Source organism: Manis pentadactyla, chromosome 1 (assembly GCF_030020395.1).
Source record: "Manis pentadactyla isolate mManPen7 chromosome 1, mManPen7.hap1, whole genome shotgun sequence".
Classification (NCBI taxonomy): domain Eukaryota; kingdom Metazoa; phylum Chordata; class Mammalia; order Pholidota; family Manidae; genus Manis; species Manis pentadactyla.
In genome coordinates this window covers 123028989-123054850 of record NC_080019.1, presented here as the reverse complement: position 1 = coordinate 123054850, position 25862 = coordinate 123028989, and the positions used below count along the sequence as shown (strand labels likewise).

The 25862-nt window shown below is 33.4% G+C and overlaps 1 protein-coding gene across 6 annotated transcripts in view; it reads left to right on the top strand.

Moving 5' to 3' along the window:
* The window catches only part of ATP13A3 (ATPase 13A3), an 84472-nt gene that overhangs the window by 40098 nt on the left and 18512 nt on the right, over positions 1 to 25862 (top strand). For all 6 annotated transcript variants that reach the window (XR_005034158.2, XM_036933181.2, XM_036933183.2 and 3 more), the window contains 19 exons: positions 53 to 232; positions 377 to 534; positions 1267 to 1455; positions 2981 to 3042; positions 6948 to 7098; positions 9358 to 9474; positions 10075 to 10092; positions 10181 to 10334; positions 10434 to 10554; positions 13834 to 13958; positions 15996 to 16171; positions 16655 to 16777; positions 16859 to 16938; positions 17548 to 17590; positions 17679 to 17788; positions 19608 to 19704; positions 20616 to 20688; positions 22320 to 22497; positions 23805 to 23992. Coding sequence is in view for 5 of the 6 variants with exons in the window: in XM_036933181.2 (XP_036789076.1) it covers positions 53 to 232; positions 377 to 534; positions 1267 to 1455; positions 2981 to 3042; positions 6948 to 7098; positions 9358 to 9474; positions 10075 to 10092; positions 10181 to 10334; positions 10434 to 10554; positions 13834 to 13958; positions 15996 to 16171; positions 16655 to 16777; positions 16859 to 16938; positions 17548 to 17590; positions 17679 to 17788; positions 19608 to 19704; positions 20616 to 20688; positions 22320 to 22497; positions 23805 to 23992 (2343 nt within the window). In the remaining variant the exon portion in view is untranslated. The remainder of the gene's footprint in view (positions 1 to 52; positions 233 to 376; positions 535 to 1266; positions 1456 to 2980; positions 3043 to 6947; positions 7099 to 9357; positions 9475 to 10074; positions 10093 to 10180; positions 10335 to 10433; positions 10555 to 13833; positions 13959 to 15995; positions 16172 to 16654; positions 16778 to 16858; positions 16939 to 17547; positions 17591 to 17678; positions 17789 to 19607; positions 19705 to 20615; positions 20689 to 22319; positions 22498 to 23804; positions 23993 to 25862) is intronic.

The following is a 25862-nucleotide window of genomic DNA, read 5'->3' as shown; positions in this document are numbered from 1 at the left end:
GTTTGATACTGACTTTTCTGCTTTAGTTCATGGATTTTGTTTTTTTTTAAAGGAGAAAGTGTTCCAGTGACAAAGACTAATTTGCCAAATCCTTCAGTGAACATAAAAGGAATGGAAGATGAATTATATAATCCAGAAATACATAAGCGACATACTTTGTTTTGTGGGACTACTGTTATTCAAACTCGTTTCTACACTGGAGAACTTGTCAAAGCCATAGTAGTTAGAACAGGTAGAAAACATTTAATCTTTTCTTGAATGGTTTAGCATATTTGATACCTACTGAATATTTAAAAAGAGATTCTATTTGGGGAGATAATTCTCATTTTCTTTTAAAAATATAGCCATTTTCTTTTAATTTTTTTTGTTTTTTTAGGATTTAGTACTTCCAAAGGACAGCTTGTCCGTTCAATATTGTATCCCAAACCAACTGATTTCAAACTCTACAGAGATGCCTACTTGTTTCTACTATGTCTTGTGGCAGTGGCTGGTGTTGGGTTTATCTATACTATTGTCAATAGCATTTTAAATAAGGTATGTACAGGGGACTCAATAGGGTTGGATTCTTAATTATCGCATTATGGCATATGAAGGTCTGAAATATGGCTAGTGAGACTGAAGAACTAAAATATTAATTTGAAGTAATTTAACTTTTAAAAGCCATATGAGACTCTGTATTATATTAGAACATACAGATAGAGAACATTTCCATCATAGCAGAAAGTTTTTTTGAATGGCTCTGGCTTAGATGGTCTTTTACTTGCTCTCTTGTGACTTTAAAAAGGAAGGGTCAACCATATACTCAGTGAAAGTGTTATTTGCTCTTTTTTTTTAGCCTCTGGGGTATATGGTGTTAAAACTACATGCAGTTACTTAATTGAAGATACTTCTAAGGGACCTTGTCAAATTTTTCCATCTCCTTTAGAAACTGGCACTGTGTGATATTTGTAGTAAGAGTCAATATCTGAGAAATGTTTGTTGAACTTTGAAGTGTGTCATGTGTGAAGTGTATAGAGCTATTAAAATGAGTTTGTCTTGAAAATAGCTGTTATTCCACAGAACATTGACAATTCATTGAGCTTTCTGTTTGCAGAATCTCTAAAGGGAAAAAATTATAAGCGGTTAATATAAGTAAATGTGTGTTTTTACACACTTATTGTGTATAAAACTGAAAATGGTTTATAGATTTTTCACTAAGGAAATATCCATGTTAGGTTAGTAATATTTAACTGTGGAGTCTAACATTTATTTTTGTGTTAATTGTAGGTAGAAGCTGGTGAAATAATTATTGAATCTCTTGATATCATTACAATTACTGTGCCACCAGCACTTCCTGCTGCAATGACCGCTGGTATTGTGTATGCCCAAAGAAGACTGAAAAAAATTGGTATTTTCTGTATCAGTCCCCAAAGGATAAATATCTGTGGGCAGCTGAATCTTGTTTGCTTTGACAAGGTTGGTTCAGTTTCATAATCACTCCTAAAGATTACTTTGTAGCTTTGTAGATTAATATTTTGTGTATTCTTCATCAACCAATTTGTATATATCTGATGTTCCTGTAGTTTTCCCTTTTCAGCTTATTGACACATGTATCACTTTTGTGTATTTCTTGTCACTTTTTTTCAATTTTTAATACTTGGGATGTTGCTTATTATCTTACACTCTGCAATTGTCTAATACTCATATCCAGATTTATATCTTATAGTAGTAGTAGTAAAGATGATTGGATCTTTAATGTTTTCAACAGAATAGGTTCCATACAAACATATCTACTGGAATTATAGTATGTTAAGCATATATGTTTAGTGTTTGCTCTGTGATTTTACTGAGTATGTTTCATAATTATGAAGGTCACCTATTTTATGTGGAAATGACAGATTTTGTACTTGCCTCTTATAAAGGGTTCTCCTTTACTCAGCTGAAATTAGTTATCCTAAAAGTTTTACTTTGAGAATTAAACCTTGACAAAAAAAATCTTCCGTCAAGTTTTTCTGGGTAATTGATATGATAAGGAGTTTGATTTTTATGCTTGTTCATTATTAAAGGAAGAAAATGAGATATATCTTGCTTTTAATAAAGGTTCATATCCCATGAGTACATTTCATACTTATCTGTTTAGGAAATTTCACTTATGCTTGTATTTTTTGAAATGTTACTATTAAAATTTTTAAGTAGACAGAAGTATAGAAAACATGCAAGTATAATAAACCCTCAGCTTTAACATTTATCAACATTTTGTCAACCTTTATCCCCTTGTTTTGAAGTTGGCAGCTTCAGAGGTTATTTTACCCACATACCTCAGTATAAAAGGTATTTTAAAAAATCATTTCCACAATGCCATTACTGCTTACTACACTTAACGAAGTTATCAATTCCTTAGTATTATCTAATAAACAGTTCATATTTAGATTTTCCTGTCTTTTAAAAATGTCTCAAAATTTTAGTTTATATTTTTAGTCAGAATACAAGTAAGGATTACCTTGCTTAAAATTGATTTGTAACAGTCACTTTTCTTGCCCCTCATCCCCAATCATCATACTGAAGAAACCAGGTCATTTACATCCTGGATTTGGTTGATTGCTTCCTCCTGGTGTCATTTAATTTGTTCCTCTTCCCTCTTTGACTCCTTATACCCTGATCTCTACTTTCTATGCAGGCATCCTTTGTTGGTTGATAGGTTGATTTTGGTGCATGTTGCACTGTTTTTCTCATTATGTAAGCACATAAATAGGTAATCTGTTCTACACATATGCCCCTCTCCCACCCCTGCATAGAAGAACCATATTGTAAGAAGTGTTCTGTACTCTTTTCCCTACTTTATTCATCACGTAAGTTATTCTCTATCAAAAACAGAGATCTTACTGGCTTCCTTTTTAACAGCTATATAATATTCCATTTTATATGTCTCATAGCTATTCATAATTTTTTATTTTGGCCTCAATATAAATACTTTGTAATGTGTGCTTTTTGTTTTTTTAAGACTGGAACTCTTACTGAAGATGGTTTAGATCTTTGGGGGATCCAACGAGTAGAAAATAGATGGTAAATATTAGCTATACTTGATCACTCACTAGTTAATTTTTAATAAATATTTTAGTATATGAAACATTCGATATATAGAAAGTAATTTGACAGATGGTTATGTGCCCGCCACCAAGATTAAACAGTTTACATTTTGCCATATTTGCTTCCAATCTCTTTTAAAAGATTTAAATTATTAAATCTTTAAAATTATTACAGATATTGCTATGAAGTCTTAATCTATCCCTTTCCTTATCTTTACCATAAATACAAGTTGTGTTCTGTTAATTATTTGTGCTTGTTTTTATATTTTCACTACATATATCTTTATAAATAAGAGCTGCCTATAAACAAATATACATGATTGATAAATTGTATTATACGTTTTTGCCACTTTTTTGCCTGTTAATATTGTTTTCAAGATTTATCCATGTTGATATATATGGATCTAATTTATTAATCTTAAGTATTGTTTAGTATTCCCTTACATGATTAAACCATAGTATCTATTCTTATACTCAGAGACAGTTTCGTTTTTTTCTCTCTTCTTCCTTCCACTTTTACCAACAGTGCTGCAGTTAAAATTATTAGATACAATTCCTTGTGAGTATGTGGTTGAGTTTCAGTAAACTAGTTTCGAGAAAATGTCATGCTGGATTATATAGCACAGGCATGGCCTATAGCTTAGTCGGTATTGCCTAATTGCTCTTTAAGTAAAGGTGCCAATTCTCCCTCTCTCAGTGGATAAAGAGATCCTGTTCCACATCCTTGTCAGTCTTGGTATTGTCAGACTTCTTATTTTTGCCAAATGGATAGACAGAAAATGGTACTTCATTGTGGCTTTATTTGCAGTTCCTTCATTATTTGCAAAGCTGAACATGTTTTCACATTTTTGGAAGAAGGGTCAGTGTGTGTCCTAACTTTTCTATTATGTTGTCAGTCTATTTCATTCATTTATTAGAAGTCCTTTGTATTTTCTGAGTGGTAATCTTTTTCAGTACTATGTATTGCAAAAAGATTCTATCAGTCTGTCATTTTTTTTACTTTGTTATTGTTTTAATGATTAGAAGTTTTTTTTAAATTGAAATATCATTGATACACAATCTTACAAAGGTTTCACATGAATAACATTGTGGTTTCAGCATTCACCCATATTATCAAGTCCTCACTCCCTCCATTGTAGTCACTATCAGTATAGTAAGATGCTATAAAGTCAGTACTTGTCTTCTCCGTGCTGTACTTCTTCCTTCCCCGTGACTACTTATATTGTGAGTGTTAATTATAATGCTCCTTAATCCCCTTCTCCCTCCCCACCCACCTCCCCTTCCCTTTGGTAACTGCTAGTCCCTTTTTGGAGTTGTGAGTCTGCTGCTGTTTGTTCCTTCAGTTTTTCTTTGTTGTTAATACTCCACAAATGAGTGAAATCATTTGGTACTTGTCTTTCTCCACCTGGCTTATTTCACCGAGCATAATACCATCTAGATCCATCCATGTTGTTGCAAATGGCAGGATTTCTTTTCTTTTTATGGCTGAATAATATTCCTTTGTGTATTTGTACCACATCTTCTTTATTCATTCATCTAACTGATGGACACTTAGGTTGCTTCCATATGTTGGCTGTTGTAAATAGTGTAGTGATAAACATAGGGTTGCATATATCTTTCTGAATCAGGGATCTTACTTTCTTCAGGTGAATTCCTAAGGGTGCAATTACTGGGTCAGATGGTATTTCTGTTTTTAGTTTTTTGAGGACCCTCCATATTACTTTCCACAATGGTTAAACTAGTTTATATTCCCACTGTCTGTAGGAGGGTTCCCTCTCTCTGTGATGCTTTGAAGTTTTATTACTATAGTTGTATTTATCATTTCTTTCTCTCAAAAATCTGTGGGATTTTGGTTTATATAGTTAGAGAGACTTGATTGGTTCATGTAATTTCAGTTGTTGCATCTTGGTAAATAGTTTGTCACATTGTGACCCTATCCTAATAATGCATCTTGCCTTAATTTCTATTTCATCTAATATTTTATAGTTACACACCAGCTTTCTCAGCCTAATGTTTGCCGAGTGTATCTTCTTTTCCATCTCTATGCTTTTTGATCTTTTTGTGCTATTGTGTTCACATTTGTGATTTCAGGTATATTTGAAATTGTTTCTAGCATTCCTAACTCCATTTCACACGTACATTTTCTCATATAGTTCTCTCAAAATACCTCACATTTTCTGAGAATTTATAATCCTAATCTTCTACTACTTGTCCTTAAATTATTAATACTCATAATTAAGATCTACAGTTCATGGATGTCTATTGGTTTCTAAGCCAAAACAAACAAATAAATAAACTCCATGGACTATCGAGTACTTTTACTTTGATTATTCCCTTCCCTTCTTATATATACTTGTTGCACAATATTTTGTGATTATAATTTTGGGTTTATATGATCTGCATGCTGAGGTTTACCTAGGTTCACGCATATCTTTGCTAACCATTGCTTCTTGTATCCCCTCTGGACTAAATTGCTGTCTTCTGCATTACGTTAGTAATTTTTGTTTTGCTATCACTCTTGAATGATGGTGTAACTATAGATTTCTAGGTTGACAGTTGTGTTCTCTCAACATGTTGAAAGTATTACTCCATTTCTCATGACTCCTTTTGTTATTGCTGTTGAGAAGTCTAAGTCATTAATTTAAAAGTGCAGTACCTTTTTTGCATTCTTTCAGATTGCCATTCTGTTATCTCAAATTTATGGGATTCTAATTCTGTCTTTTTTGTGTCTGTTGATCCATGAAAATTGTTGCTTGGTGTGTTTTTCAATTATGGGCTGATCCTTAACAGGGTATCTCTGTGAGATTCCTTTGTGGCTGTGTTATGGGAGCTTTTCTCTAGAGAGTTTTGACCTGGCCAAGAGTGGAATCAGTGATACTGACAAACTTTAATGTTACTTTTATACTTATTTTTTTGGACCAGGCAGCAGCATATATTCAAACTCAGATCACATCCTGAGTAGCATAGCAGTTCAGTTTAGGCCCTAAAGCCAGACTTTGTGCTGAATCTTTGTTCTGCAAGTTACATGCTATAACCTTGATAAGTTACTAACCACTCTGCTTCAGTTTTCTCATCTATAAAATGGAGATAATAAAATGGCTTCCTATAGTGTATGAAGATGAATGAATCAAATGCATTTAAAATTCTTAGAGCAGTGCCTCGCACATAGTAAATATACAGGTATTAATAATTTTCTTGAATTTTGGGTGGGGGGAAAAGAGATAAGCTTATTCTTGGTAATAATGTCTTTGGGTCTGTGGATCAGTTGTTTCTAGTATACTCTTTTTCTTCATGAGCACTGGCTCTCTTGACTGAGAGGTATTCTCTCAGTATCAGCTCCCTAATTTGTATGTGGCCAGGTCTCCTGGTCCTGTGTAGGTATTAAAAAATCCAAGTCCTTAGGGTGCTGAGATGGCTCCCTTCTTTTCTTCTCCCCCAAGTAGTCATGGCATCTGTTCAAGTTTACACCCCACAGGTTTTCCTTTCCCTCAATTTCTGGCACTTGAAAATTTCCCTTTCTTTCTTTTGAGGTCAGTTTTGCATTTAAAAGATTGTGTATTACACATTCATTTTATGTTTTTATAAGAGTTTTTACATATTCTAATCTGCCATATGTCCATAGGCAGGAGTTTTAATTATTATATAGTACCTAGTGCTTTCTGTATTGTTATTTCTGGCCTAGTTATTCAGAATCTAAGATAATACTGTATTTTAGTCATTATTTTCATGGAGGGAAATGTTTTGAATGCCAAAGACTGTAGTAAGAATTAATATATGCATAAATGCAAACATTTGTTTTTTAAAATTGTAAAACCTGAATGTTGTTAGAATATTTCCTTGAGTCTTGGGATTTGAATCTAACTCAGTGCATTTTTTATTTAGTTTTCTTTTGCCGGAAGAAAATGTTTGCAATGAGATACTGGTAAAGTCTCAGTTTGTTGCTTGTATGGCTACTTGTCATTCACTCACAAAAATTGAAGGAGTCCTTTCTGGTGATCCACTTGATTTGAAAATGTTTGAAGCCATTGGATGGGTAAGTTCAGTTTTAAAGCACAAATAACTTTAGGAAAATGTTAAAAATTACCTTGCATAGGTATTGTTTCCACTAGCTGTTTTGACAACAGATCATCTTATACCATTAAAAGAACTATGTAATTACTAAAGATACATCACTGGAGAAATATTCATAATTGTGTAAAAGTGTCTGTTTTAGTTAAATTGACTAACTTAAACACCTTTAATAGAGGATGACCTGCCCAGGCCCTTCTTTACATTTATAAGAGGAACCAGCTATCAGTGACTTGGGACAGTAGGGCTGAGTCAGTAACAAACACAGTTTTCAGTGGCACAATTTGTTGATCATGGTAAAAAGTATAGAGTAGTTATGTGTCTTCATTGTTCCTTTTTCTCCATCTTCTCCTTTCTGTGTCCTTACACACACACACACAGGTTTTTGTTTACAACTTTTTTCTGTGTGTTTGGTCATTGAGAATTTTAATTTCTGAATACTTGTTATGTTCTCTGGTTTTCACCTCTTTACAACATTCAGTTCTTGTTTTACAGATTAATAATAGTTTGTTTTTAAAATTACGTTCTGGTTTCTGAATTACTTATCTTTTCTGTGTCAGTTTTCTTTTTCCCTCCCTTCATATGGCCTTTCTTCTTCATGCTTTTGGTTTTCATTATACATCCTGACTGTGCTTTCATGTTAAGAATGAAGGTCTGATTTAATCATTGTGACTAGCTGTGGTAAGGTTTTTATCCTTTCCCATATGTGTGTTAGTCTGTTTTCTTAAGAAGTGTCTCCCCTGAATGGGAAGGCTGACAGGATAGCAGGGTCTCATCAGCAGGCATTCTGCAGTTTTCATAGGAGCAGAGTCAGTCTTTAGGTTGCTTTCCTTACCTACTCCCACAGTGCTTGGAGAAGCAGAGCTTTATGCTGGGATGCTAATAACCCTCATATCAGCAGCCCTTCCTCTTCTTACATCGGTAGTTCACATCTCTAGAGAATGGCTCCCTAGTTTTGTTTTTTTTTGCTTAGGTCAGCTATTTTAACTAATAGGAAATGTTCCTCTCTAAATGTCCTCTTGTGTTTATTCTGTGCTATTGTTTCCCTAACTGTTTTGTCCATCAATATGTTTCACTTTGCTTTTGTCTTGATATTTGAAATCCCCTCTCTTTCCTTTCCTTTTCTGTTTATTTTCACAAGCTTTTTTTTTTAATGTTTATATTTTGAAAGGGAGGGAGATCAGTTAGGAAATAAGTGCTCTGCTATCTTCTGAGAGCCCACAATAAACACTCATCAAATTAATTCCCAAAGGTGGGTCCACTTCACTATAGAGAGTAAAGCAAAATGAGATTGCATTATCTCTGATGTTCTTTAAAGCTTCTCTCCAACTGAACAGATTTTCAATAGATTTAGTGTTCTGTTTGTGAATCTTCTAAAACATGGTTTAAGTAAATGAGCTTGTGTAAGTGTGTTTTGTTGACTCAGAGGTGCTTTGATGCTTGATCTTACCGTAAAGTATCAACAGAATGTTTTCATGGAACTGGGGCACTACTATTACTTGACATGATTAATGTCATGAGAGATACATCTAAATTTCAGAGATGTTAAAAAGTGTCCTAGAATTGTAAAAAAAATGGCTAGTTGGACATACTTCCCTTCTTCATTGTTTTCCCATAGATTTATTACTACACTACAGTGTGAAATTATTTTTTCTTGTGTATGTGCATTTAAACAAGTTTTTGTTTGAAGTCTTTCACCAAAAAATGTTTTTAAATTAAATTTCAAACAGTTAGGGTAGTAGTAGCTTAACTAGAAGCATTCAAGCTAATGCACGAAACTCATATCTTTGTACCTCAGTGTGTTCTTGGCCCCGTGCTTCTAATCATATCTGAGCTCCATATACTTTGGAGTACTCTCATGTTAAGCAGATAGGAATCCCTGGGTAATAGATTAAAAATTTTTTGAATTGCATGAATCTTGTGTTTTGCAAACTAGTCTCTATAATCTACAGATTGTAGGAGCAAAATGAGAGAAGTTTTTCTCTATTTCTTTACTCCACTTCTAAACTCTGCCTTTTTCCCATGGGTTGCTAGGACTTTAACTAAATAACTTTGTTTGTATCTTGTTTTACTTATGTTAGTCATCTGGTAGTGCTCATTATTCCTTGGTTATGGGTTTTGTTTTTTTTTTAAACTTCAGTAAAGATAGCAGTAATGTTTCTTTTAAAAGTGAAATCAGTCAATTGAATATTATGAAGCAATGTGTTGACTGTTTTCCTTTCAGATTCTGGAAGAACCAACTGAAGAGGAAACAGCACTTCATAATCGAATTATGCCGACTGTGGTTCGCCCTCCAAAGCAACTGCTTCCTGAATCTACACCTGCGGGGAGCCAGGAAATGGTGGGCAGTCCCTTTAAACTGCAGAATGCTGTTGTTGCTCATGTGTAATCCTTATTTTGAAATGTTGCTAAAAGATGAAATCATATGTCCTTATATAACTCTGAGGTCTGTGAATATTTTAACTGCATTTATCAGAAACTACTCCTGGTGTCTTGTTAACATTCTTTGTAAAACACTGAGATTTAATTCAGTACAATTACTTTTCCTTCCTATTTATTGCGTAGCTAATTAGTGACTTGTGATTTAGATAGTGGTGATGAATCCTTTTAAATTGTATCTGTATTCCTAGGATTTAATAAAAAGAATATGTGAAAATATTTTTTAGGTGAATTTTTAAATATGTTCCTCTTATTTTAGTACTTAATATATATGAATGTTTTTAGGAGAGCAGAACAGTTATAATTCAAGAATATACTTTTTAAAAATGGGAGGGGATAGGGGAACAGTCTTGAAATCTTATTGGAATAATCAAAGTTTTGCTATTTTCCAGTTGCTTTGTGGATGTATATAATTGTGGTGGTGTTTTTTTAAAACTTGAACATGTTAATGGATTTAATCTGTACTATTTTAAAAATTCTTTTTGCTTTGTTTTATTTTTAGGAGCTGTTTGAACTTCCAGTAAGTGAAGAATGTTTATTAGTTAAAGATATTTGTTTTAATTCTTAAAAAATAATCAGTGCTTTGTGCATCTTTTGAAATTATATAGGCCATTTATGAGATAGGAATTGTTCGCCAGTTCCCATTTTCTTCTGCTTTGCAACGTATGGGTGTGGTTACAAGGGTGCTAGGGGATAAGAAAATGGATGCCTACATGAAAGGAGCACCTGAGGTCATTGCCAGTCTTTGTAAATCTGAAACAGGTAAGGAAATAGTTAGGCTTTGAGTAAAATTCTGGTATTTGTGTAAGTTTGTGTTTGCAATTCTAACAGTATACTTTATTATTGTTTCCTTTTTTAAAGTTCCTGTTGATTTTGAAAAAGTTTTAGAAGATTACACTAAACAGGGCTTCCGTGTGATTGCTCTTGCACACAGAAAATTGGAGTCAAAACTGACATGGCATAAAGTACAGAATATTAGCAGGTAAGGTTCAGAGTAGTTTTTCTACAGTTTTCCAATAATGCATCATTTATGTTTATATGTCACAATAATTTGCATGTAGTTGGGAATTTATTAAATATTTATTGAATGTATACAAGCATATATAATGCAATGTTTGCTTTAGGTGATTGAGATAAAAATACAATTCTTTTGGAACTTTTTTAGTTCATTTATTAAATATTTAGAGGGTCTGCTATGTGTCAGGCATGCTTTAGGAACATGATTGTTTGAATAAATATAAATCTAAAGAAGTTTGTTTTTCACAAATGATCTATTTGCTTTTGCCCAGTGGTTGGAATCAATATTAATTTGGTCAGAGTATCATGAGTCGCAATAATCAGGTATCATCCCCCCACCCCCAGAGGTCAAATGACATTAACCAACATCACATTTACTTTTTGCCAGTCTTTCCTTTCTGTAATTTGTGTTCTGTAGTACCTCTAGAGAGAGCTTTTTAACATTCAGAAATGATAACCTATTTCCTACTTAGAATTCTTTCTTATAAATGGCTTCCCATCATCTACTGGAAAAGTTCACAATCAAGAATATGCATCAGGATAAAACAAACAAAACACACAGACTTGGTTTGAAAAAGGGCAAGTTATACAGACAGAAAAGTATCAGAAAAAGACAAACAGTGGCTAATGAACAATGAAAACGATGGGACATGTTAGTTCTTGGGGAACTACAAAATAAAATCATAATAAGATATCACTTCTCTCCTAAGGTTGGCAAACTTGAAAAGATCAGTAATACCAAGAGTTAGTAAAGGTTTGAGACAATTTTAGCAACATACTGTTCTACATTATTATAAATTCATAAAGAACATGAGTAGTACTTACCAAACTTAAATTTGTTTAACCATTTGACCCAGCAAGTGCAGTTCTAGAAATCTAGCTTAAAGAATTATTTCTACATGTGGGTAAGATTCATGTTTAAATAGTATAGATCACATAATACCAATAGGGCAGTGTTTAAATTATGGACTCTTGATACTTCTGTTAATTGTAGGTTTCCCCCACTCTCTGAAAATAAAGCATTCCTTTCAAACGTTTTTGTAAGCCATAATGGCATAAAGCAAAGATGCAGTTACCATTAATTTGTATGGAAAAATTTTGAGTGTTCCCAGATCCAAAAAAAAACCTTTCTTAGGCTTTTCTGAGATCTTAGGACACATCTTGCTAAGAATACACATAATAAATCAAGATAAAGCACGGATGCTCACAGACACAATTTATAGCTATGGTGGCTTGATACTCAGCTGCTGAGTGTAGGTGCCTGAGAATGAGCTTGATGATGCCATTTTTGCTGGTCCTGTGTATGCTGCCTCTGTGACGACATGCTACAAAAACAAACGTTGAATGCTGTTCTGGCTTTAAACCTTTTTCACTAAAGCAAAAATCCTCTTTTGGTTGGTGAAAACAGGCTAATGTAGATTTTTTCTAAAAGCAAAGTGGCTTATGGTCAACTTTTGAAAAGTGGAGCTGTTTTCTAGGCCCATTAAGTGAAAAGGATAGGACAGTATAGTGCAATCCTATGTTCCTGAGTGAGAATTAAAGGAGTAGAGTGGATAGCCATTTAACTAAAAGGAAAAACTACATTAGGAATTATTAAAACAGAATTTTGGGGGGATGTGCTGTAAGCATGAATGTATAAAGAAAAGAGAGAGTTGAAAAGCAATAACCAAATTATCATGCATAGTTGGGAGCCACAGATGTAAAATATTATATTCATATTTTTAGGAAGGGCACCTTAAGCCCTTAATCTACAGCTTCCCCTTTTGTTCATTACCCCCTTAAACACTATTTAATTGATCATAGTTCTTGAGCCTGTCATATTCCGGACATCCTTCCATGCCCTTGGATAGCCTATTCCTTCTACCCAGAGTACCCTATCCCTTCCTATCTACTTTTTTCTCTCACTGCTCTTTCTTCTTCACTGTTCAACCAAGACCACCTTTGAGTCTCCATTCAGACTCCTTGTAGGAACAAGTTTTGGCATTTCTCTTACAGCTTGAACCTTTACACCTTAAACTGATATTGTACTATTCATTAATTAGAGGGCACAACTTCCATAATCTGTACCATTCTTAGTGAGTTAGGAGACCAGCTGCAGCCAGAAACAAGTACCTCAGGAAAATGGCTGCAGTGCTTTTTGATACAGTAGTTTCACATGGGTGCAGTTTTGTGCTTTGAAATGCATTTTTAGGTGTCACAGCTTGTTAACTGCCAACAATATCATTTGTATTAAGTTTTAACTATTCTGTAACACCTTTACCACCCATTGTTACAAATTATGTTTCAAAGATTGTTTAGATGTCATAGCTGTATACCTAAATGACCTTTATTGTTGAATTCTGTGTAGAAAATTACTTGATTGTCACAAGTTTAAAATTTTGGTCTAAACCTCAAGCTCCCTTTCTCCAGTGAAAAAAATAATCCTGTGATATAATTTTGGTAGCTTGAGATTTTTTAAGAACACAGCTATCAATGAACAGACTTCATCTCCATTATAATGGTGAAGTGAATATTATTTTTGATTACATCTCTTTGCCTGTTTACCTACAAAAGTGTTTTAAGAGTAGAGATCATGCCTTTTCGTCTTTGATCTCCTAACTACTATTGTAGTATTTGGTGCATAGTAAGTGCTCAGTTGTTTGAAGGAATAGCATCTTGATAACTGTAGAATATCAACAAATACTTTAAAAGACCCTTTTCTGGGTCCCAAGTAAATTTCATTGTCAGACTGAATAGTCATTGTATCATACCTCCAGAATCAAGAATTTGATCATGAGTTTTATAAAATTCATCAAAAACTTGATAGGAGTCCAGTATAACTAATCAAATGTGCTTGTGGTATATAGTTTTTTCCTTTTCACAATATTTAAGTTAGGGTATATTGTGAGGGGAATAGTAAAGAATAGATTTATGTTTATTCATTCTGTGGGTCCATATAAGATGAATATTCTTTAATACTCTTAAGTGTTTAGTGTCCTACAAAAATATTCATTTCTAAATGATCTTTATATTCCCACATTTCAGAGAGTAAAATTTAATTTCAAAATGTATTTTTGGAAATTGTTTTTCCAGATTTGAATTTTTTTGAGATAATCAACTTGTAAATACACACATTTTTTACTTCCTCAGCATATAAAATGTTATAATGTATAATTTATGGATGTTTTAAATTGCTTTATCAATATAAAGATAACACTACTTGTTCTCTTGATTAAACCATTATGTGTTAAAATTTTTTCTGCAGAGATGCCATCGAAAACAACATGGATTTTATGGGATTAATTATAATGCAGAACAAATTAAAAAAAGAAACCCCTGCAGTACTTGAAGATTTGCATAAAGCCAACATTCGCACTGTCATGGTCACAGGTTAGACTTTATAAAAGGACACAGAAAAAATTGAGTATGACTCTTAGTTCTAGTTACGTAATATTGTGGAATGATCAGTTAAGTTATAAAAGCATAGTCTATAGTGGCTCCATTCTACATTGCCCTATTTCAGCTCTGAGTATTTTTCAAGGTGTAAAATAACTTTGCAATACTCCTTTGAGTGTAGTAAATTATATTTGTAGGAAGTATAGTAAAATAGTGAAGGGTACACTATAAAAATTTAAGTTCTGCTTCTTGTATCTCTCTTCAATCATATATTTCTTCTAGTACCTGTTGTATCTTGCCTTGTGTTAGTTATTTGTAAATTTGTTTTCTGTCCTAGAATATGAGATTCTTAAAGGTTAAGAGTATGTTTTACTCATTTTGGGGTCTTCTAAACTGTGCCAGATGCCTGTAAAATGATTAATAGATATTTATTACAATTATATTTTTATGTATAAGAGAATATATGTTTATTATCATTGCTTGAATGCACAACAGTGAAAATAGCCATTTTTTGTTTGTTTTTGGACTACTACATCTAAATGATTCTTCTGGTAGTATTACACTGTTGTGATAATATTAGATAATTCCCATTCCTTAGCTGTGTGAAATTATGGCAGCTCTAAGTTTTTTTTTCTTAGCAAATAATTAGAATTAAGATACTCATATTATTGTATTTATATGTACAGTAAGACTTATATAAAAAAGGAATGTGTACATTTTTGTTTTAGACTCTGGGATCCATCAGGTAGCAGCATACTTACTACCATATAGCTCAAGTAACTAAATTTATTAGCACTCCAGCAATTCTTGGTTCTAATGACTCCTTCAAGGCACTTTCTATCTCTGTCTCTTCCTGCTCTTTCTCGGCCTGACAGACGATGGCTTGTGTGCAAGGGGATCTCTCTGGTCACAGGAAGACACCCCTGGAAATAGTGTGTGGGCACTGGAGGAAGCCTTAAAGTTCTGGCAGCAGTGGGCTCCCCACAGCCTTTGCCCACTTCTTCCTTTTGTTTACATTGCCTTCTCTTGATCCTGTCCTTATGGTGCTTCTCTTCAGTTCTTTCCTTCTCGTGACTGAGAAGTTGTCTGCCTTGCTTCTCTTTACATCTTGAAAAGATTGTTTTCTTGTTACCTTGCTTATCTTTTTGCTTTTGTAACTAATTCTTTTTTTTCTGTGATAGGACTCTAGTGTTCTTGTAAAGACCATCAATCACCCCAGGTTATTTAGACAAATACATATTTAGCACCTGTTCTGTAGGTAGCTCTGTGGCAGATATTGAATGGATACTGCTACTGCATGACTGGAAAAGATTGAGAATGTATTTGGCTTTGAAAATTGTGGGTGATAATGTTCTGTTTAGCATATACATCCTCGAATTATTTAAGGTTTTCTTTGATAAGTATGTCCTGATTTTGTTATTTTTAAGCTCTCAGATTGAGACCATGTATTATGTTCATTTTGCCTGGCTCAGAAATGAGGACTGTAGTACAGTCTCAATAAGTACAGTTGATCCTTGAAAAACACAGGGATTACGGGCACCCAACACAGTCGAAAATCCAAATATAACTTCTTGGTCCCCCAAACCTTCACTAATAGCCTACCATTGACCTGAACACATTCTAATAACATAAACAACTGATTAACCTATGTTTTTTTCCTTATTTTTTATTTTGATATCGTTAATGTACAATTACTTGAACAACATTATGGTCACTAGACTCCCCCTATTATCAAGTACCCCCCACATACCCCATTACAGTTACTGTCTACCAGCGTAGTAAGATTAACCCATGTTTTTTATTTTATATGTATTATATATTGTATTCTCACAATAAGGTAAACTAGAGAAAATAATTTTTTTTCAAATTGGTGCAAATCTCCAAGAATTTTTCCAATATATTTGTTGAAAAAAATCCACATATAAGTGGACCTGTGCATTTCAAACTTGTGTTGTTGGAGGGTTACCTGTATTTTTTAAATACATTCATGTCTCCATTTTAATTATGTATTTTTAATATTTTGAAAATTAGGTGACAACATGTTGACTGCTGTCTCTGTGGCTAGAGACTGTGGAATGATACTACCTCAGGATAAAGTTATTATTGCTGAAGCATTACCTCCAAAGGATGGGAAAGTTGCCAAGATAAATTGGCATTATGCAGATACTCTAACACAGTACAGTAAATCATCAGCAATTGACTCAGAGGTACTGTCAAGATGAATTTTCCCTTTTGAAGCTTGCTTGTTTGAATTGAGTCTGAAAGAATAAAAAGTGGTGCCTTAAAGCACAACAGAACAAAAATAAATGAAAATAGAAGCCTGGGCCATCTCCTCAGAGACTCTGATTCATATTTTTATATTTAGTCAAAGTTGAAAAGCACAGTTTTAATGTATAAGAATCCCAAATATTTATCTTATTTTAAAAGTGGTGATAAATGATTCAGGTGGTCCATAATCCTCAGTTCATGAATAATTTTAAATTGAAGTTATTTACCTTTCCTTAATTTTTTTTAATATTATAGATTACCTAAAAATTGAACTTCTTTTTACTTTGAATAAATGTTAATCTTTCAGTGTCTTTTGTGAAATAGCAAATGAAAGAATGTAGTTCTTGACCAAATCTATTTAAAATAGGATTGTGTTACTTTATTTGGCTATCTTAATGTTGTTCTGAATGTCCTATACCTAGGCTATTCCAATGAAATTGGCCCATGATAGCTTAGAGGATCTTCAGGTGACTCGTTACCATTTTGCAATGAATGGAAAATCATTTTCAGTGATACTGGAACATTTTCAAGACCTTGCTCCTAAGGTTAGTGATTTGTGTTTATATATGTATGTTCACATGAATACATTGTGAACAGTATTTTAAAGAAATTCATATTTTTTACAGTTGATGTTGCATGGCACTGTGTTTGCTCGTATGGCACCCGATCAAAAGACACAATTAGTAGAAGCCTTGCAAAATGTAGAGTAAGTATTGGTGCTTTTTCGTTTTTATATTTTTATGAATTGTAGTTTCATTTTCAAACCTAGAAGTGTAACTAATATTTCATGTATATATAATTGTCACCTAAGAGATAGGTGACTTTAAGTGCCTCTTTAAAAGAAGCTTATGTGCTCCTTTATTTAGCCAAAGTATAATATATCCACAATACTTTTTCCAGGTGTATCTGTGAGGTAGAGTTCATTCACTCAGCTTGTTAGATGTGACTGTAGTTTCAGTAAATAATTATACTTCAAGTTTTAAACATAGAAATGTTTGCTGAGAGCCTTAGAATTAAGTATACTAAGGACTGTGTAGGTCCAAGACATTTTTTCTAAACATTAGGAAATTGAGATGCCAAAATAATAAACTGATTTGCCTACTTTGTGACAGAAATAGCACAGTAACCCAGGTCATTTGACTTGCAGGCTGTTGCTGTTTGCAAAGCAGCAGCATGCCTATGGTCTTTGTAATAAAAGGATTTAATTAGTTTTGTTGACCTGTTAGCTCTTCATGATAATGCATTGGAGCCATATTCAGTTAAATATTTATTTTTAGAAATTAATCAAAATTTTAATGTAATTTTTGTTTCTTAGTTATTTTGTTGGGATGTGCGGTGATGGTGCAAATGATTGTGGTGTAAGTATAGTTTTTGTGACTTATAGTTATTTCTCTAGCAAAGGTCATATTTGCAAAACTTAACCAGTTTTCTCCTTCAAACCATTAGGCTCTGAAGAGGGCACACGGAGGCATTTCCTTATCAGAGCTCGAGGCTTCAGTGGCATCTCCCTTTACCTCCAAAACACCCAGTATTTCCTGTGTGCCAAACCTTATCAGGTAGTAGCAGACTAAAAACCTTTCCATTACCTATTCATAGCTTGCTATAGTGATATCGGAAAACGTCATCATAGAAAGTAATGCAAATTTATTTTCGTGGTATTTTAGTATATTTGGTCTGAAACTTACTAGCCACAGATTGATTGCTACTCCTCATCTCTTCTAATTCTGCTTTGGCTTTGTTATTTTGGTAAAGTGCTTGTTGTAGCTATTGAATGTTGATGTTCATTTGTCAATATGTACTTGTGGTTTGGAGGAGGAGTTTAAAAAGTTCTCATTCACGCGCTCCAAAATCTTGAGACTACAGACTATCCACTGTTAAAAGAACATACGGGATGTGAACAGTTCCCAGGAATGTGTTGTTTTAAATTAGCTGATTTTTCTCAAACTATTCAAATTCAGTTAGACAATATCCATCATATCATAGATAAGTTTTCACAAATGCTTAGGGTGCCTAACTGGTTTTCTTGGTTTCACTGGAGATGGCTGGTAATTGTAGGTCTGCTTTGGTTATGTAACTGTATTCCTATTATGTTAATGTGGGTGCACAATTTAATTAGTAGTTTAAAACCTATACATGCTTAAGTTACTCTACAAGAAGATATGTCAAAGAAATAACCAAGCTTCCCATGTTTTCTTCCGTCTGCTACTTCTATAGCTTTTCTTCTTCCTTCCTAATTACAACCCTTAAATAGAATTCGTGCCTCATATCGAATTTACCAAGTATCATAATTCTTCCAAGTGGTAAAGATACCTCAAGACAAATGTTGGGCATAAAACCCACAGGGCATAAATCTGCAAAGAAATAAAAAGCCAACCTTTTCAAACAATATTGCTTCTCTCTCACTTACCAACTTTACATCTCCCTGTGTGGCCCCGGAAGATGACTGGTTAGCCAGAGACGGGTAAGATTCCTCAAGGGAGGAACAACCTAAGACAGGCACAGTCGCAGGGGGGCCATCAGGTGAGAAATTGGGGATCAACAGAGGTGAGGCTTAGAACCTCACCCCCCCTGTTTTGAGAGAAATCATCTGTATCCATGGATGTTTTGTTGCCCTTGTCTAGCTTGGATTAATACTTAGCTTATAGGCACAGACCTGATCATCTACATTTGCTTTCTTACAGCACTAAACTATGTTTTCTACCTTTATCTTGCATCTACGTACCATTTCAGCATTTTATTAAAAATAGTAATAATAATAATAATAAGGGAGAAATGTGGGATTCACATATAAATCAGGTATAAAAATCAAACAAATATTCATATTTGACCTGATTGTTTATAGTTCATAATGCGTGATCAAAACTGAAAGTTTCTGTGATGACTGACTGCCCTTGTACTGTTCACCATGTAAGAACTTATTCACTATGTAAGAATTTGTTCACCATGTAAGAACCTGTTTGTTGTGCTTCAGAAGATCGGAGACTGATGAGAATTAGGCTTGGGGTGGATTAATGATTGTGCGTCAAGTCCCCTGTACAGAATTTTATTGTTGTTAACTGTTTACAACCATTTGATCAATAAATATGAGAGATGCCCTCTCAAAAAAAAAAAAAAATTAGGAAGTACAGATAAGCAAAAGAAAAAGGGGAAAAAATTGTAAGGTCCAAATCCTTACTTAATCCATGCTAAAATGTAATAGTGATATTCTCCCAAATTATACTCTGTTGCCCTTAATAATATATTATAAACATATTAATGTTTACACTTAATGCATTTCCTTAATAATGTATTGTAAACATCTTTCCACGTCAATAAATGTACCTCTACGTAAAAAAAAAAAAGTTCTCATTCACATGCCAACATTCACTTTCATAGGGAAGGCCGTGCTGCTCTAATGACTTCCTTCTGTGTGTTTAAATTTATGGCTTTGTACAGCATTATACAGTACTTCAGTGTTACTCTACTGTATTCGGTGAGTACTGACATTGCTTACAGAGATGACATGTGTTAAGGCATTTAAATGGAGATACTGAGCATGTATGTTTGACTTTGAATGCATTCATTAATTATGGAACTTACATTAGGAACATCTGTAAATTTGTCTTTACTGTATTTTGAGTAGCAAATAATAAAAAATAAAAAAGTATAAAAAAGAATAAAATAAATCTCAGTCTGGAATAGTATTTTCCATAAGGCTGACAACTTTGGCTGAAACCTTGTGAATAAAAGATGATTGTATTCCTTTTTACTTTAGTGCAGATTAGGCACCTTAGAACTCTTCAAAATGTCAAGTGATGACATATTTTAGAATTGTAGTTAACTGAAGGAGAAAATATGTTTCAGCATTAGTTTGTAGAACTTTGTGCATTTGGAAAAGTGTGAACAGGTGATGTACATAATAAGTACTCCACTGAATTTTATAAAGTGACCTCACTTTAGATTTTTCTCTAAATGAACATTGGTGACACCCCAGTGAATCATGAAACTATCCCTTTTTATCATTTGTAAAAAGTGCCAGGAGGTATGGTATTAGATATTAAGGAGTTTCAAGATACCAGTTTTCAAGAAAGTTGAATATTGTGATTAAAAGGTTGTGTTTTCTTTTTCTAAACAAACTTACAAGGTTTTTATTGAATGAATAGAGATGCCATTTATACTAATATATTAAACTGAATGTTTGCAAATTACATTGCACTAATTTCGAAGGCAAATATATTTCAATTTCTGAGCAGGTCCAAATGTCATTTTGAAGTTGTCATTATGGGTGGGGGGTAACCCCAAAACCAAGGTGGAAAAATCTAAAACCAAATGAAAGTGGTGTAAAAATAGTGCTATAAAAAATAGTTCCCGAAAACTAATTATGTTTTAAAAATTATTTCATAGATTTTAAGTAACCTAGGAGACTTCCAGTTTCTCTTCATTGATCTGGCAATCATTTTGGTAGTGGTATTTACAAGTGAGTATTTGCTTTCTAATTGCTTTCAAAGCATATGATATTCTGATGTGACTTACTTAAGCTTTGGTGAATTTACATGAACAGTTATAACAGTGCATACCTGTTCAGGTTCCCTGTAAATATGTTCTTTTATTACTGGTTATTTTATTTGTCCCATTTGTTTTATTCTCTCTCCATTTTTTTCTGAAATATTTGACAAGTTTGTGTTATTATATTCCCTTTGCCTCTGACTATTTTAGTTTATGTTACCCCAAAACAAAGCATTCTCTTATATAAGTAAGCACAGTTATAAAGATCAGGAAATTTAACATTGCTGCAATATTATCTAATCCACAGCCTTTATTTGGGTTTTGTCAGATGTCCTAATGATGTACTTTATACTTGTTTTTTCCCATAGTCCACTAGCCCAGGATCTAATCCAGGCTCACAAACTGAAATTGTTATAACATTGAGTTGTCGTATCTCTTTAGTCTTCTTTAATCCAGAATAGTGCATTGGTGTTTTGGGGGGGCTTCTCGATGTTGACATTTATGAAAGAAAATAGACCAGTTACGGGTTTGTCTGATTGATATATTCTCATTAGACTCCAGCTGTGACTTCTTATCAAGAATATCGCAGAAATAATGCTGTGTCCTTCTAGTTACAAGTTATAAGGAGACACAGGTTTTGGTTTGTTCCAGTTTTGATGATGTTAATATCAAGATAAATAATGATGGTAATAGGATATGACCCATTTAATCAAATAAAATTAACAAGTCATACTTGAAATAAATAGATAATTGGCAGAGAAGGGAAAGCTCTTTACAATATAGTGCTGACTTACAACTATAAAAAGAAGGATAGGCTTAGACCATGGAAAGACCCTAGTCTTACTGACATTTTAGGCCAGATAGTTCTGCTATTTTGTGCTTTATAGGATGCTTACAAGCCTCTGCACACTGGATGCCAGTAATACGTACCAGTTGTGACAACCAAAAATATCTCCAGACATTGCCAGATGTTCTTTGGGGGCCAAAATCATATTGGTTGGGAAACATTAAATTAGACAATCTTTGGTGAGTGCTAAAACTAGTGAATGAGAGTTTGAAGAGGAGCAGGATTTTACACAGTCTCAGTATCTTTTTACAAATTACTTATTGATTACAGTGGAGAAACTTGGTGGATACCACCTTAATAAGTGATCAGTGCCTTTTTTAATGTCATTTTTATGTTTATAACAGCTTCTAGCCTTTAATATCTTCTTAAGAAAAAGAAATAATGGTATTATTTTAAAGGTAGCTTTGTAATTAAAGAGTAAGAAATAAATTCTTAGTTAAACATGTAAGGATGGTGGTTAACTTAACAGTTTGTATGCTTACATTTAGTATTCTTTTAACTTGTACTTGTATTTCTCTGAATTTCAACAGACTAAGTAAGAAGTACTCCTGAGGCATTTTTGAAGAAAGCCTTAATTATTTACATTTACAGATTATTTAAATATGTATGACATCTGGCTTGGCTTTTGAACATTTTTCATAAGATTTGTTAGACAAAAAGAAATTTTTGAAGTCCCTCAGTGAGTCTGATTATATATTTTTTAGTGATAAATTTATTTAGAGACAAACCTTTTCCTCTTTTCTTTCTCAATATAGTGAGTTTAAATCCTGCCTGGAAAGAACTTGTGGCACAAAGACCACCTTCAGGTCTTATATCTGGGGCTCTTCTCTTCTCCGTTTTGTCTCAGATCATCATCTGCATTGGATTTCAATCTTTGGGGTTTTTTTGGGTCAAACAGCAGCCTTGGTATAAAGAGAGGTATCCACATCCACCGTAAGTTGCTCAATCCATTAAAAAATTTGTATAAAATGTGTGTAACATATATGCATAGAATAAAGTAAGTTTAATAATTTATTTTAAAAGTTTACATAGAGCTTGATTAAAACACTTAAATAATTTGGCCTGTATTTGACTTTATACCATAGTAACTCCTTTTGTGGGAAGGTGGTCAGGCAAGGTCCTATTAATAGCTACCAAGGTGGGGATGTTGAATCAGTTTTATTCACTGTAGAGCCTTGCTCTCCTTACCTATAAAATGAAAAAGCTGAAATTAATCTCTAGGGTATCTTCTAAACCTTGAATGTTTGTGCTTCTAACTTTGCTGTCCCTGGTTTAGGAGATGACCTTTTAAAACCAAAAACAATCTTTAAAAAGGTATTAAATGGTTCTCCTGTTTGTTTATGGGTAGAGTGTAATACATTTTACAAATTAGGATACCATTTTAATTAATTACACATGTAAGCTATTCACTGAAGTGATTTTGTAGGGTTAAATTTTCAGAAGCAAACAGTTATTTATAGTTTGCTTGATTGAGGGAGGTTGTCTTTAAAAGTTTCAGAAAACTTTAAGAAATTTAACATTACTCTTTGATTACATGTGCATATATAAACACTGCACATGAAAAGGAATAGATAGAATCGTACTTAATCTTTCCAGAGTTAATTTGTAGCAGATGAACATTTTGTTACCCCTTGTCTGTGCTTACTGTAGTTAATGTTTTAGTACAGGGTATTGGGGACTAATCATACTTAACTCTATGTGTAGTTGACAGTCCTGCCTACCTGGCAGTAGCGATGAGAAAGAGCCATAGCCAGAGACTGTAGAGGGCCAACTCAGTGCCAAGTGCTTTGCTAGACATTTACACAAGTCATCTTCCTCATTCCCCACAGTAACCCTGGGATGGAGAATGTAGTATCCACACTATAGGTCAGGAAATGGGCTCAGAAGTTAAATTGTATTTCCTGTTACAGCTAAAAAGTGGTAGAAGTCAAACCCAAGGTCTGTTTACCCTTACTATGCTAAAGTTACTCCTAAAATTTAAAAAGTGAGAGAGAGTGGTGAAAAGTGAGAGGATCTTTCTAATTATGAAGTTTCTTACTTCTGATTTTTTAACTGATTGGAATGTGACTAACGAGAAAAAGCCCTTACTACTCTTCCACCTGTTGTATGTGTCTTACCGTGATACTGTTGGATTTTTTCCTATAAGCTTATTTCTATGATAGTGATTCAAAGTTAATACTGGTTTCTTTTCAGAAATGAGTATTGTGTTTAGTAATACAAATTTTTTTTGTGTGTTTTAGTATTTGTAATACAACAACAAGCCTATATTGGAATTCTTCACATTTGTACAATGAAACCAAATTTGATACACATAATATACAAAATTATGAAAATACCACAGTGTTTTTTATCTCCAGTTTCCAGTACCTCATCGTGGCAGTTGCCTTTTCAAAAGGAAAACCTTTCAGGCAACCTTGCTATAGGAACTGTAAGTTTGATATTTATTGTGGTTTTCACTCTGCTTCCCTTCTTTAAAATACAAGAGTAGAGTTAAAACTGTCCTTTCAAAATAAATCGATCTTCACAAATAGAATGAACCTTGTGATTTAGGTATTTATTGTCTTGTTTTATTTTCATGGAAGCTGCCACCCTAAGTTTAAAATTAAAGCCACCAGTGCTAAGCATTTCCGGTTTTCACTCTTATTAACCTCTGGCTCCAACTTTTATTTTTACAACCTATTGAGAGAGAGTTAGAATTAGAAACAGGAACAGAGGTTTCTCAGTTGGAACAGTGGGTATTATACTTTCCTTCTGGTTGGTCTGCACAGCACCAGCTGCCTTTTCTTCATCTTTGACACTCATACAGCTATTGTTTACCTGGAATCCTTCATTTCTGTCACCTTTGCATCCACTGCAGAAGGGACCAATAGAATGGAGGCTTGTGCCTATGTAGATTTGTCTGCCAGTGGCAATAGGAGATAGCATTTTGATTGATTGCAATTACGGTTTACGGAAAAAATACTCTACATAAATTAGCAGTTTAAAAATAATTTAGAATATACTAATATATCAACAAATCTGTGATACTAATATATGAAACAGCTTAATTTTTTTCAAATAGAACTTTCGACTTTTGCAGTATCTTACAGTTAAAACAGTTACTCTTTTGCTGTAGTTGTGAGGAATGCCACTGTTCTGGTTGGCAAACTGTCAGGTCACAAGTTTCCGTATGTCACAGGAGAATTAACTACTATAGCATCTCTGTGTCATGTTTGAGTTTACAAAGCATTTTCATATACATTATTTATGCTTTATCTCTACCTTCTGTGGTTTCTAGGGCAGGTTTTATTATATTTTTAGCAGTTAAGATGATTCAAAAATAAGTATCCATAATATTGAAATGCTTTGGCTTTTTTTTTTTTTTTTTAAGAACTGGTATTTCTTATCTAAGAAATAGAACTGAGAACCATATGAGACCATGCTTGGAACAAAAAGCCTTCCTGAGAAGGTTTATCACTGTATTTTTAAGAGGATTTATAAGTATAGTTAACTTATTATAAGGTGAACTTAATTAAGGTTGACATATATATTTTAGTTTAGTTCAGTATTTTTAAATTTCAAGAACATATTGGACATGCCCAAGGGTAGCAAAAACATCTATTAGAGAACAATGCTTTCTTTATATAAAGCAAACTGGTGTCCAGAGTAGTAAACAAGACAGCAACATCAGCAAAGTTAATTTTAGAGACCTAAATAAATCCACCCTATCCATACTTTTCCAATTAAAAAAAAAAGAGAGAGACTATTAGTTCCCCATTTTTTAAATGAATATATTATTTGGGAAACTTTAATAAAATCAGAGCTTAAGATATTTTGTATTTCCATTTAATTTCCAGTTGACTCAAATAAATAATAAGCTCAGTTGACCACTGGACTGGTTTTTTTAAAAACATGTCTTAAGAATTATACTTTAGCAAAAATATAGCAACAAAACTTTGTTCTTTTTATAAGCTTGTGCATGTCTGTCAGTGGACAAATTGAAGTGCATGCTGTCATAAAACATGCCTCCAGAAAAACACAAACAGCAAGAGTAAAAACATACATATTTTGCAAATTTTCATGTCTTGGCTGTTATTGGACTCCTCTAGTCTTGGAATATACTGAAGAGTAAAGAAAGAAAACTAGAAAAGAAAATAGAAATGACAAAGTATAACTGTATGGAGTAATATATTAGGTAAGGTATGAAGATAGGTGGAAGTGAATGGCTAAAAGGTTAACGTTTTACTAGAGCTGACATTAGCTTTTCATTTTCTCCTACAGAATAGACAGTTAACAGTTCCTTGCTAGGACTTGGTAGT